A 14,094-nucleotide genomic window follows, 5' to 3' on the forward strand; every position below is an offset into this window, starting at 1 on the left:
AAGCATTTCACAATATCCCCATGAGGCAGGCAGTGCTATGATCCCCCTTTTACAGAGGGGAACTGAAGCACAGAGAGGCTAAGTGACTTGCCCAAGGTCACACAAGACATCAATGGTGGAGCAGGGAATTGAACACAAATCTCCTGGGGCCTAGGCTTGGGCCCTAACCACTGGATTGCTCGGCTGTTGGCGAGAATGTTGTACTGGTAATTCACTAACTACTGTAAGATCTCAGCTGTTTGTGTGTAATACTGGGGGCCTCCCCTTCTTAATATATCAGCGGTACCTAGAGCAGGGCCAGGCCAATGTCATTAACCTCTCAGTGACCCAGTTATGCATGGAATAAATACAGATGAAGGGGAAGTGACATAATCCCTGATTTCCCGTTAGCAGCCAGTGCTGAATGTGGTCTGAAAAAAAGAGGAGGGGGAATCTATCATAATGGATCAAAGCGTGCCCCTCGGCCACCTAGCTCCCTGTTTAGTTTTGGTTTTGCTGGATCTATGACACCCCCTGCCCCCCCCACACACACATTAAGCGCTACTGGCACCAAGGCCATGGGAGCACGAGCACCCAAACCCAGTTCCCATCTCAAGTGGAGTGCCCCAAGGGTCGGTCCTGGGGCCGGTTTTGTTTAATATCTTTATTAATGATCTGGAGGATGGTGTGGACTGCACTCTCAGCAAGTTTGCAGATGACACTAAACTAGGAGGCGTGGTAGATACACTAGAGGGTAGGGATCGGATACAGAGGGACCTAGACAAATTAGAGGATTGGGCAGAAAAAAACCTGATGAGGTTCAACAAGGACAAGTGCAGAGTCCTGCACTTAGGACGGAAGAATCCCATGCACTGCTACAGACAAGGGACCGAATGGCTAGGTAGCAGTTCTGCTGAAAAGGACCTAGGGGTCACAGTGGACGAGAAGCTGGATATGAGTCAACAGTGTGCTCTTGTTGCCAAGAAGGCTAACGGCATTTTGGGCTGTATAAGTAGGGGCATTGCCAGCAGATCGAGGAACGTGATCGTTCCCCTTTATTCGACATTGGTGAGGCCTCATCTGGAATACTGTGTCCAGTTTTGGGCCCCACACTACAAGAAGGATGTGGAAAAATTGGAAAGAGTCCAGCGGAGGGCAACAAAAATGATTAGGGGTCTGGAGCATATGACTTATGAGGAGAGGCTGAGAGAACTGGGATTGTTTAGTCTCCAGAAGAGAAGAATGAGGGGGGATTTGATAGCAGCCTTCAACTACCTGAAGGGGGATTCCAAAGAGGATGGAGCTCGGCTGTTCTCAGTGGTGGCAGATGACAGAACAAGGAGCAATGGTCTCAAGTTGCAGTGGGGGAGGTCCAGGTTGGATATCAGGAAAAACTATTTCACTAGGAGGGTGGTGAAACACTGGAATGCGTTACCTAGGGAGGTGGTGGAGTCTCCTTCCTTGGAGGTTTTTAAGGCCTGGCTTGACAAAGCCCTGGCTGGGATGATTTAGCTGGGAATTGGTCCTGCTTTGAGCAGGGGGTTGGACTAGATGACCTCTTGAGGTCCCTTCCAACTCTGATATTCTATGATTCTATGATCTAGCAGCCAGACAGTTGTGGACCAGCCAACCCCTCTGCGGGGATGCCAGAGGTCCTGTGCTTTGGGGGGGGGGGGGGGGGGAGAGAGTCTTGTGCTTGGGGGCCCTATAGCCCAGGGGCTTTGTTGCCACACCAAGCAATGGACCAGCACCCTGTTCTGGGACCCCCGAAACACACACTGGCAGCCCAGCCCCAGGGCAGAGCGATGGAGAAGGGGGGTCTCAGGCCGGGCTGCCCAGTGAGCACGTGCGGGAGTCCAGCTGGATCCGGCGTGATTTCTCCGCGCCCGCGCGCCCGCCCCCCCGCCAGCCCGGGCTCGGGGGCGTGGCCACCCAGGCTACCCCGGAGCCCCGCCCCGGGGCGGCGCACAGCTGCAGCGGCGGGGCGAGGCAAAGGGAGGTAGCGAGCGAGACCCGTGCGGCTCTGCCCTTGTCGTGCTGCCCCCCGCCTCGCCCGGGCCCGTGAGCAGAGCGCACCATCCCCCCGGCTGCCGTGGCCAGTCCGCCGCCCCCCGCAGGAGGGAAGAGCCGCCGCCCCTGCTTTGTGTCTCCCATGGCTTTGTGTCTGGAGCTGTGCAAGCGATGTGAGTGCGGGGCTCGCCGGGCGGGGTTCCCCGGGGCTGGGCCCCCGGGTGCGCAGTGCGGGACCCCCTGGGGGAGGCTTTGGGTTTGGACACAGAGCAGCTCTGCTGGCTGGAGCGGCGCTGGGGGAGCGGGGCTGCTTTGTGTGGCGTAGCTCGGGGGGGGTGGCTCCTTGGAGGGGGTAGGGGATGGACCCCAGCCGTGCTGCGCGACTCTGCGCTTAATAGCCAGGGGCTGCTGGGCCGGGCTGGTGTTTTCCCTGCGATGTTCCGACCCAGCCCTGCTCGCCCGGATCCCGACAGGATGTGAGCTCATTTGCCTATATTTGTACTGGGCCGTCCCAGGCTCGGGCGAGCTGCATTTTTCTCGCTCTGAGTAATGACATTCGGATGCGCGGTGCTCGCTCGCTTTTGCCTGGGTAACTCGGCCAGTTTCGCCCTCCTGGGTCCAGTTGGGGAGGCTGGTCTGTGAGTTCTCAGGCAGGCCTGGGCGGTGCTGTCCTGCTGGAGCCCTTTGAAGGTAACTGCTGCAGGTTCACCAGGAACCAATACGGGGTTTCTTTTGAACGGGAAACCTGTGAAATGGGTTCCTGTCATTTGACCCAGGAGGTAAGTATTAAACCGGGGGGATATTTTTATACAAAAACAGAGGACAGTAGTTCCTTATTTCCCTTGTGGAAAAGTCTGACCGGCTTTAATCGGTATGAAAACAATAAGCTTCTATAAAAAACCGAGTAAGTTTCTATAGACACAGAGAATGAGCTCTTTATATACGGGTCTTACAAACTGTCTCTATTAAATCCCCTAAATGAACTTTGTGGGACTATTGTAGGGTTACGATCTATAGAACTCTTCCAGGGTGATTATCGCTCTGGCTCTGCACATCTATTCTAATTAACGTTTTGCTGTATAACTAAGGCAAGACAAAGTCTGTACACACAAAGGGGCTGTGATGTGTATGAGGTTTGGCTGGCTAAGTACACATGGGACTTCCTTGCTTTCTATTTTGATTTAGTTTCTCCTCTTTTCCCCTCACCCATCTATCTCCCTGAACAATCTTGCTTCAGGGAGATATATGGATGTTGTGAAGGCCAAGACTATAACAGGTTTCAAAAGAGAACTAGATAAATTCATGGAGGATAGGTCAATTAATGGCTATTAGCCAGGATGGGCAGGGATGGTGTCCCTAGCCTCTGTTTGCCAGAAGCTGGGAATGAGTGACTTGGGATGGATCAGCTGTTCTTCATTCCCTCTGGGACACCTGGTATTGGCCACTGTGAGAAGACCGGATAAAGACCTTTGGTCTGACCTACTATGGCCATTCTTATGTTGCTTACAGGGGTAGTTACTATGGATAGGCAAGTGAGCCTAAGGCTTAATCTTGTCCCTCCTACCCTGTCATCTGGGTGGTGGTGGTATGAAAATGAGTCTCGAGCAGTTTAAGTCGTCCCCTCCTACCCCCCGCCATCTCCCCTGGTCCATGGGCAAAAGATACTTTGCATTTTAGGTTGGAATCCTGTGTTTTCCTCTGAACTGACCCATTCCTCCCCCAAATTAGGAGAGCCCAAGAAACAAATTATCTACAGTGCACAGGGTGAGAAGCCAGGCTGTGTGCTGGGGAGATTTGCCAGAGCCTATGCAAAAGGAACCTTTTCCCCCAAGTCCACTATTGTTGGCTCAAGGTTTTGTGGCCACCATATGGCCTTACTGACACATTGATGGAATAGCCAGAGCATCAGCCAAGTGGTGGATCCATAATGCTGCTGCTATCAGGGCCTCCTGTTTGCAGGGGTGGGTGACAGTCGGGGCGGCTCCAGGCACCAGCGCAGCAAGCGTGTGCCTGGGGCAGCAAGCCACGGGGGGCGGTATGCCAGTCACCATGAGGGCAGCTGTCAGGCAGCCTTCGGCGGCTTGCCTGCGGGAGGTCCGCCGATCCCGGGGCTTTGGCGGCGGGTATGCCGAAGGCGCGGGACTGGTAGATCACCCACAGAAATGCTGTCAAATCCGCGTGACTAGTGGACTGCCCGCAGGCGAGCCCCCAAAGCCCGCCTGACTGCCGTGCTTGGGGCAGCAAAAAACATAGAGCCGCCCCTGGTGACAGTACTTCCCCAGGTAAGGGACAAGAGAAAAGGAGAGAGCTTTAGAATGCTATAGATTCTGTTACTTCAGGATATGTGTCTGTACTCCTCTGGTATTTGTACAATACAAGAACTAATACCCAGACTCATCAACAGCATGAAGAAATGCATTGGTTTACTACTTCTACTATAGATATTGGACTAGTTCAGAAGTGGTGAAGCCCGAAGCTAGACTAAAGCTTTGCCAGCCATGTGTTCTGATTTTCCTTGCATCTCATAAGCTAAGCAGGGTTATGCCAGTCAATATTGCAGGGTACCAGGTTAATATTAAAGACCTCTTAGGAGTACATGGGTGCTGCAGAAGGGATATTGCTGTTTCATTAATTTGTATTCTTCCCTGGAGGACCCTGGTTGCTGCTGGAGGTGCTGTTTTGGGTTTGGTTTGTTTGGAGCAGGATGGGTGATGGATGAAACATAAAAGTTGAGTGCTTGGGGGTGTTAAGGCTCTGTGACTGTTAGCAGTGTTCTGGTCAGAGCGGATAACAGATTTACCAAATTCAAATTCTGCCTTCAGAGTCACTTGGATATGATGATCTTTATTTCTTTCTTAAACTATTTGGTGTTGCTATGCACTGTCATACAGGAACTATGTTCCACCAAAGAGGCGACTGACTACTTGAATGGGGTATGTGAGGGAATTATTCCTTGCTATAGTCAATTTGTAAAGCACTCTGTCCTTCTGCTTGAAAAGCACTGTGGAAATTTGCCAATTATTTGCATCTCGATAGTTATTTCCATTCCAGAATTCCAAAGCACTCAAACACTAACAAATTAAGCCTCACAATGTGCCTTCAGGTAGAGGAAGTATCATTATCCGCTTCTCCAGCTTGTAAAATAAGGACTGTAAGTAGCTTGCCCAAGGTCACACCAGAAGTCTGTGGCTGAGACAGGAATGGAACTCTGATGTCCTGACTCCCAGTCCAAAATCTGCCTATAAAGAGGTAACATGCAATTTCTGACCCTTGAAAATGCACCTGTCCTTTAGGAAGGAATGGGCCAGATCTTCAGCTGGTGTAAACTATACTAATAGAAGACAGGTGTGTTCCCACCAATATGCCCAAAATCCAGTAGATCTATAACCAGATTAGGAACAGATTCCAACCCCTCCCCCTGACTCCACATGCAGTCCCATTCATTTCAATTGGACTGTTGGCAGAGTAAGTGCTAAATGTATGTGAGGGTGGCAGAATCTGGCCCTTAGAAGTCTCTGCCATATGGAGAACATTGCAAATGTAATATATTTAGCCACTGACCAAGGGCAACACTGCCTGTCCCTATTGAGGCCAAGTGGCTTCAATATTCTTTTTAAGAAGGGTTGACTTGTGATTTTGAAGCCATAGTTTCTGGATATGAAAGGGAAAAATTTCAGCTGTCCACAAACTGTCAAAAATCATTATACCCTTCCCCTTTTACCATCCAACCACAACTTACATTAGCTTGTGTGACTAGGTGCATGTCAGATAGGCACACACACAATTACCTACTTTTTGCATGTAGTTTTGCTAGCTTTTTTGAGGCCATTTCTGACAATTTAGCCCAAGTTTGTCGTCTGCTTCAATCCTGCATGAACAATGTATGCGAGACCTGCTGCTTGGTGGCGCTCACTGCTGGCCTGTTCATACAGCCAGAGCAATATACTTCAAAACATAGAATAAATAACAATTGTGAGGCATTTCCAGATTGCAGTTGCACATCAGTACTCCTGAGGGAATTATGCACCAAAAAATTAAAAATTGTGCCAAAAATTATGAACACGATCTTTTAAAATACTGCAACTTTTATTTGTCAATAAATAAATATGGCTCCAGCATGGCAGTGGGGGAGCACGACTGGCATGAGGATCCAGGAGGCAGTGTTCAGCTGCAAAGTCAGCGGAGTCAAGATGCGGCCTCCTTTAGCTGGGCAGCTCTGCGCTTGCAGAAATGAGGGGAAGGCAGTGACCCGTAACCCTGTGTGCCCCCCATGTCTTGCCTCTGTTTGGAGGGGGGAAGTCCCCCCCCAAAAAACTGCGCCCATGGTCGCCCCCCGCACCGCTCGTGTGGCTTCCCTTTGCTTCCCTGCCGTTTTCGGCAGTGAAGCACAGAAATTCTGTGGGGGAACCAGTTTTCTGCGGGCGTGCAATCACGCAGAATCCCCCCAGGAGTAACATCAGCTTGGTTTCCATAGGTTTTTCTGTTGTCCACGCTTCACTCAAATGTGTGTCACCCTGGCAGTTTGTTAATATGATGGAGAATGGTGTATTTTCTTCATGACAGTGCAAACTTACCTGTCTGCAGAGGTGAGATTTCAGAGCCAAATTGCAATAAGGCTTCTCCCCCCACACACACCCTGTCATTTGATGCTTTCGGCTCTTAAACGGCTGCAGATTTTTCCTGGGTTGAGGCTGTGTAATTGGATTCAGTGCAGTGCAAGTTACAATAACGTATGTGAGCTAGGAGGATTAGGGTTGTGTGGACGGGTGGCCTTCTTTAAGAAAAATCCACTTTAATTTCTGCCAGGAAAAGTTGTCAGTACACTGTCTGTCAAAGCAGATTTTACAAAATTACCGATAAGTATAATTGCAGTTCCCTATGAAAGCAGATTAGAGTCCATGCTGTCAGGATCAAATTTTACAATGGGTTGTAATCAAGACAGAGTGGTGAACTTTGGTTTGCTCTTCAGGAAGATACTGAAAAATGGGCTCCTCTCTGCAACCAGTACCCTGGCTCACATCACTAAAAAATCAGAATAGGGGTGGAAATTTAATTTGTTTGCTTAAATGGTGTTTGTTTTTTTAAAAATTGTTTAACTTGCTAGTCCACATAGAGTGGGAATGCTGCCATAACTGGTGGGATCAGCCAGATTAATGACTTGTAGGCACTTTGTCCCCAGTGATTGTATTTAAGTCTCCTTACGGTCCTCTTGAGTGGCTCCTCAGATGTCAATAAGGAAGGGAATGATGGTCCCCTTTTTGCTAGAGACTTCCTGAGTGACCTTGAGCAAGTCACTCCCTCTCTGTGCCTCAGGTCTCCGTTTTACAGAGGGGGGTAATAGCACTGTCCTGCCTCACAGGGCTGATGTAGGGATAAATGCGATAAAGATTGGGAAGTGAGTGGATACTACAGCAATGGTAGCCATATGGAGATAACCGGACCACTGGGGGGCCGAGGAGGAAAGCAGAATGGCACACATCCATATGGATTGGAACGGTTTGCAGTGCAAGGATGGTGAAGAGGTAGGAAAGTTTTTGCTCTGCGCTAATGTAGCTGTGTCCTAATTGAAAAGGGCAGATTACCGTTAAAGCTTCCTAGTGCAGCGTTTCCCAAATGGGGGCTTGCGACCCCGAGACATGCATGCTGCTGAGTACACTGCACAGTGAGAGGTGGCTGCATGCTCCTGGCCGCCCTCACCTTGCTGCACCGTGTGCTGCACGCTGAGAGGCCCTGGGACTCGTCAGCACATGCAGCACAGTGAGCTGGCCGCAGCTGCTGCTGCACCAACCCTATGGGGAGGAAGAGAGGAGCCCACCAGATCTGAACCCAAGGGCTTGGGTTCTTTTCCAATCTGAAGCCAACACTAGTAGTGAGGTACTTTCTGGTTGCAGGGCTCTGTGTCAGACCCCTGGGGAGTGTGTTAATAGAGGTGAGCCCAAAGAGGGTCAATGGCATACAGAACTCTGGGACTCCCTACCCTAGTGGAATTGCATGCTCATTCCAATGAGTGCAGTTCACCACCCCTAGGACACAGCAGCATCTCACGGATGTGAGGGACAGGATTCTGACAATCCAAAGATAACTCTGGATGCAGACCGAGAGGCTCTCACCCACAGACTGAGTAACAAAACCTGTGGGGCCTCGTGTCATCTCAGCTGCGACCTATAGAACGGTGACACTTGTCGCTTTTGACACTTCCACTTCAGGCTAGGAAAAGACTGGTGTTTCTAGTGGCTTAGGGTAGGTCTGATTGACTCACTAAGGAGGAGAGGATGATTTGGCTCAAATTTTTTTCTTAATCCTTCTTTGTAAAGCATTTAAATAATTCTGAGGCGGTTATCAGAGGGAAATAGCAAAGAGTTTTGCTGCTTCTCTCCCTCCTTTCCTTGCATTTTTGCTGTTAGCCTTGGTCTGTAATGCAGTACAAAGGATAATGAAGTAGCAGTGGCTTTTCAGAGTCACTGGTGCCTGTGCTGTGATGCAGAAGGAAGAATTGTCTTAGAACTGCATCAGCCAAAATACCACTGCCTGGCCTGCTGCTCTTTCTTCTTATCAGCCAGTGCACACAGGAACTTAGTTATTCTCATTACCCTGTTGGCGCTCTGTGGGTTAAGCCTGTCAGTTCTCTTTACATCACCAGCTGGATGGTGAAAAATCTCAGACTAGACTGACCTTCACAGCCTGAGGAAGTTACAGGCATTCTCAAAAAAATCAAAGAGCAAACAGTGTTAGGATGTCTAAAGAATGGGATATAGAAATAATTAGTGTTGTAATGCCATGATATCAATTGGTGGTATGCATATTCATCTGGAACACTAGGTAAAGTGTTCAAGAATACCTACATGCTTAACTCACGTAAGCCCCATTTTCATTGACTGTCAATAGGATTTAGCCACCTAGGTAGATAACTCACTTATTAAACTACCCACTGTCTTCATCTCGTTGCCTTGTCTCAGTTGATGTGGAAAAAATAGATTAGAGAAAGGCAAAGGCCTGCTGTATGAGGAGAGTTGGAAGACTGGATCTCTTGGTTTAGAGAGGAGATGGAGACATGAAAGAGGTATACAGAATGAAGGGTATAGAGAGGGTAAATTAAACACTCCTATTTACCCTCTGTCATAATATGAGAAAAAGGGGATGTTAATGAAACTGAAAGGCAACATATACCTCTACCTCGCTATAATGCTTTCCTCGGGAGCCAAAAAATCTTAGTGTTATAGGTGAAACCGCGTTATATTGAACTTGCTTTGATCCACCGGAGTGCGCAGCCTCCCCCCCACCCCCCGGAGCACTGCTTTACCGCATTATATCCGAATTCGCATTATATTGAGGTAGCGGTGTACTTAATATTAATGAAAAGAGTGATTTTGCACAATGTCATAAAATATCAATGAGGCCAAGAGTTTAGGATTCAAAAAGGGATTAGACATTTATATTGCTACTTACGTGGTAGCACCTAAGGATTCCAGTTGTGGATCACAGACCCATTGTGCTAGCCACTGTACAAACTTAGAGATGTAAATCTTCATACTTCAGGGCATAAAGCCACCACTTTTTGCCTGGGATTGGGAAGAGACTTTCCCCAATAGACAAGTTATTCCATAATTGTCCCGCATGAAGATTCTTGTACCAGAAGCTTCGGGGGAAGGTACAGGCCTCTGTCGGAGATATGACGCTGGACTAGCAGGAGCACTGATACGGTATGCTAATCGCTATGTTCATGTGTTAATATATAGCGCACTACTGTGTGTGACTCTTCTTGGAGTTAGTCCTCCTGTAAGAAAAGGAGTGGGGCTTTTTTAGGGGTACTTGTAAAACAGGGGCTGCCACCTTGTGGCCAAAGGTAGCTCTGCATCCCCCTGCCTGTGTTTTTCCCCCACTTTGCCAGGGAACAGAGATTCGTGTCTCTGTCCCTTTCTGCATTCTGCACCATGTGTGACATGGCAGGGTTTCTCCCCAGCTTAACAACACTCACTGCCATGCCCAGGCTCCTTTAAGTAGGTTTATTTGTCCAAATATAAGCCCATAATAGACTAAAACAGTCCTTCAGCTCACCCATTGTCCTGGGATTTCACAGCCTCCCCTCTGAGGTGTTTTTAGTAATCCTGTTTCTTGCAGCTTCCCAGTCTTAGCCAGCTCCTCTCACAGCCAGCTCTGCTCCCCTTCTGGAACACCTGCCCTAGGGCTACTTCCCAGAGCACCTGACTCCTTGTTCCCGGGGTCCACCACCCTGTTAAGTGTCACTCCTCTGTGGTTCCTCTCCCCAGGCACAAGCTGCCCCACTCATTCCTCTTCCTGTCCTCTGACAGGCCTTTATAGGCCCCCCGGAGTAGCCCTGCCTCCTTTAATTGTTTCTGTTGGCTCCACCTGCTCAGGCAAAGGGGCACTGAGCCTGGCCTACTCACAGGGATCAGCTACCCTGTGTCTGGACTCCTTATCTTTTCCATGTTGGAAACTTCACTTCTTCCAGCTTGCCACCTCTGCCCAAACATGAGGCCCTGAGTCACAGTCATGTTCTCCTTGCTCATGAAACCTGTAAGGAGCCCTTTGGAGCCTATCGGTGCTGCTGCTTTACTGGCTGGACTGACACAACATTCCTGTCCCCTACAGTGTGATTTTTTTTTTTTTTTCACTCCTTGGCTGCATTCTGCCCCCTTTATGCGGCTACTCCCTGGGCAACACAGAGCTAGCATAATGACCCAATACCAACCCCTTGCAGCCTCTAGGAGTGTGTCAAGGACAAAAAGGGAGATTCTGGGGATGGGGCAGGGGCATAGCTAGAGCACTCTGGGAGTGGAGTATTCAATAGGCAGTAGAAAGTTTTGACAGCAACCCCAGGGATTGTTGTAATCTTATGCTGGGGCCTGGGCAGGCCCAGAATTCAGGAGGCACAAAATGGTTTAAAGCCACATCTACCCTGGACTTCACTTTGCTGCAGAGGGCGAGCTCAGAATCTCAGTGTGACGAACTGGAACTGTTCTTACTGTGGTGTGTGAATGCTGACAGGGGAGTGTGGCTAGGATAGTCTGCATTGGGGGATGGGAGTCTGCCCAAAGGAACATACCTGAGCATGTAACATGAGAACCCAGGAAGGGGTTGGAGGCCAGGTGACACCTTGGCCCGGGAAACTGAACAAAGGCTGTGGGAGGGGTCGCTGAAGGTAGAGTGTGGGAAGCGGGCTGGAGAGATGGCTAGGAGGCAGAGATGGCTCTGACCCCCCAAACTGAGGGGGGCTGGGATGCCCTGGGACCCCAAGCTGGACCTAACTGAGGGGGGCCCTGTTGTCTGTGCCTGCAAGACCTGTCTTGGACTGTATTCCTGTCATCCAAATAAACCTTCTGCTTTACTGGCTGGCTGAGAGTCATGGTGAATCGCAGGAAGCCGGGGGTGCAGGGCCCTGAGTTCCCCAATACTCCGTGACACTCAGCTCTTTCCAACTTGGGGCTTAATTCTGAGAGGTTCTTGGCACTTGCAACTCTAATTGAAGTAACATTGCAGGTGTTCAGGACCTCTTGGGAGCAAAACTCTGGGCACAAGGAAACTGGCTGGGGCCTGCCAAATGGCAGCACATTGTATTGGCACCTAGCATTGCTGCTTCATCAGCAAGCCAACCCATTGTGTGGGGAGCAGCATGGGTCATGCCCAGTAACAGGCTCAGCTTTACGCCTAGCACCAGGTTCTGATGTTTGTTGGGAAGTATAGTTGCAAAGTGACAGTAAAATCTCTTCATGGATTATGGAGATTTCCACAGCTAATTATGGGCATTAAGTCTTACACTGCATGTTAACATTTATTGTTCTTGTGCCAATATGCTTACCAGAAATGCCAATGCCAGAAAACACTCATGATTACTAAGTGGAGACTGCTAAAGTAAGCTCTTACAATCCACTCTGTCCAGAGTAGATGGCATTCTGGCTCCCCAATACTGTAACAGCTTTGACTGGCTTGTGCAAGTGAGATCCCTGTAAAAGTGGAGAGGCAATCCTTGCATATGTGAGCCCCTTAGTCCTCTATATACAGGACAGGTACAGCATTGTTAGTAGTTCAAATTTCCCCTCTCCTGCCCTGCCCATCTACCTGAACCCCAGGACTACCTTTAAGCATGAGGAATGCTTAGTCACTCTGCCCGATCAATCCTTGCCCTTGCTGCTAAGCCTGCAAACAATGGCACAAAGTGCATGCCTTTTGTGAAGTGGACATCTGTCCATCAGGAACTGGCCTGAGACTCAAACGGGAAGTGGCCACTAAGTAATCATCAAATGGAAACTAGTGCACCAAAGAATCAGGCACTAGCTCTCAGCTGATGGCATACCTTGAGCTTTGTTTTTTCCATTTTATGGCTCTTGGGATTTAGCATCATTGTCAATGAATGCCCATGATGACTAGATAAATGAAGAAATATAGAAAGAAACTTCTGCTTCATTTTAATGTAGTAAGCAGAGTAAAGTACAGTTTATTGTGCAAATATTTAAGACTGTTTTCTGATGTAAACTCTTTCTGTGGGCAAAGAACACTAAATCCAATGAAAACTGTAGGATACCTAGACTCTCAGAGCATAATTGAGCAAGCTGGAATTTTGGCTAGGGAACTCTTGTGAAAAGTGCCAGGGACTCCTCTTTTTTAATACCTATCTCATAGAGCTGGAAGGAACCCAGAAAGGTCATTGAGTCCAGCCCCCTGCCTTCACTAGCAGGCCCAAGTACTGATTTTGCCCCAGATCCCTAGGTGACCCCCTCAAGGATTGAACTCTCAACCCTGGGTTTAGCAGGCTAATGCTCACACCACTTAGCTATCCCTCCCCCCTCAAACAGCAATCAGAGTTTTGGGTTTTATGTCTTGGCTAAAATACAGACAGCATCTTACACACCTCAAAATACAAATATTGTCCATACCTCTAGTGTATCAACAAAATAAGGATATTTGCAAAGAGGCTAGAGTTGCACCATATGGGTAATACAATTTCCAGTTTTCATGCTTTAGTTCATACAACTACAACATTCTAATAACACTGTAAACATAGATGAGTTAATTAAATCCTCACTCTGAGTAAAGGCTGTTGTCTGGGAATTGTACATATTGTACCATTCATCTTTCAGCTATGCTACATTGAGTATTGCTTCCATTTAGAAAGTTAAAAATAGAGACTTAAATAGGTTAACAACATTCTTTAAACTAGCATTTTACTTGCTATATCCTAGTAGTGTCTTTAGGCTACATTGTGAAAATACCTACTTTTTACTTACTATTTGACTTGATGCCTCTGAAGCATTCTGTACCACGCCAGTCGTATCATATAGAACGCCATACTTGTAAATATTGGAGGGCCAGACTTCAATGGCCTTTAGCTCTAACCCTAAATATGCTACATGAACAAAAAATGAAGAGGTGTATAGGTCTTTCATCAAACCCAGACTGTTTCTCAAGGATTTTTTTTAACATACAACTTAAAAAGGTATATGTTATGGGCCACAAATTTAATATTCCAACAGCCAATTATCATCTGGTGCTCCTGAACAGTAAAACTGTCATGCTATATATTTTTGACCACTAATTAAAAGATTAAAATGAGATCCTACCCTGTATACATGGAGGGATTGCGTATGGTTATATCAAAAGCTGGGTAAGAGGTGTAATAAATCTCTGCACTGACCAACTCCTGGGTGTGTAGCAGGTTCAGTTGTCTTGAAGCTGAGCAGTGAGGTGGCTGTTGAGCCTGATTTTATGTATACAGGGGTCCCTAAACTTTAATCCAGTCAGGATTGTTGTGCCAGGTGCTGTACAATGGGGCTTGCTGTATGTGTATCTCCCACAAGAACCCCTTCGACTTCTTGCCGTACGGTTCATATGGCTGGGACTCCTGTGAGAAGGGCACCTCCTGGCATCTGCCTCCCTCTCCTGCTGCTGAGCATTTTGTGCCATCTGTCCTCACTGCTGCCCCAGGCCCGGCCCCTCCTTCCAGGTCCCAACAGGGCTGTGCTTCAAGGGGGGGGGGGGGTCATGCCAGCTTCCCCAGGATGTGCAGGGGAGAGTGAGGGGCCCTGGGGCCACAGCATGTGCCTCTCTCTAGGCTGCATCTTCTCTCTCTCTTCTCCCCCCCCCCCCCAA

At 48.6% G+C, this 14,094-nt stretch overlaps 1 protein-coding gene across 4 annotated transcripts in view; it reads left to right on the forward strand.

Annotated features, from left to right (window-relative positions):
• DLGAP4 (DLG associated protein 4) overlaps positions 1–14,094 on the forward strand; it is a 104,713-nt gene that overhangs the window by 40,240 nt on the left and 50,379 nt on the right. Inside the window, exon 1 of one of the 4 annotated variants that reach the window (XM_034786967.1) lies at positions 1,979–2,162. The exons of the other annotated variants lie outside the window; for them this stretch is intronic. Coding sequence (XP_034642858.1) covers positions 2,132–2,162 — 31 coding nt within the window. The 5' untranslated portion in view covers positions 1,979–2,131. Of the gene's footprint in view, positions 1–1,978; positions 2,163–14,094 lie in introns of those variants that run through there. 4 annotated transcript variants of the gene reach the window in all.

This window comes from Trachemys scripta, chromosome 12 (genome assembly GCF_013100865.1).
Source record: "Trachemys scripta elegans isolate TJP31775 chromosome 12, CAS_Tse_1.0, whole genome shotgun sequence".
Classification (NCBI taxonomy): Eukaryota; Metazoa; Chordata; order Testudines; family Emydidae; genus Trachemys; species Trachemys scripta.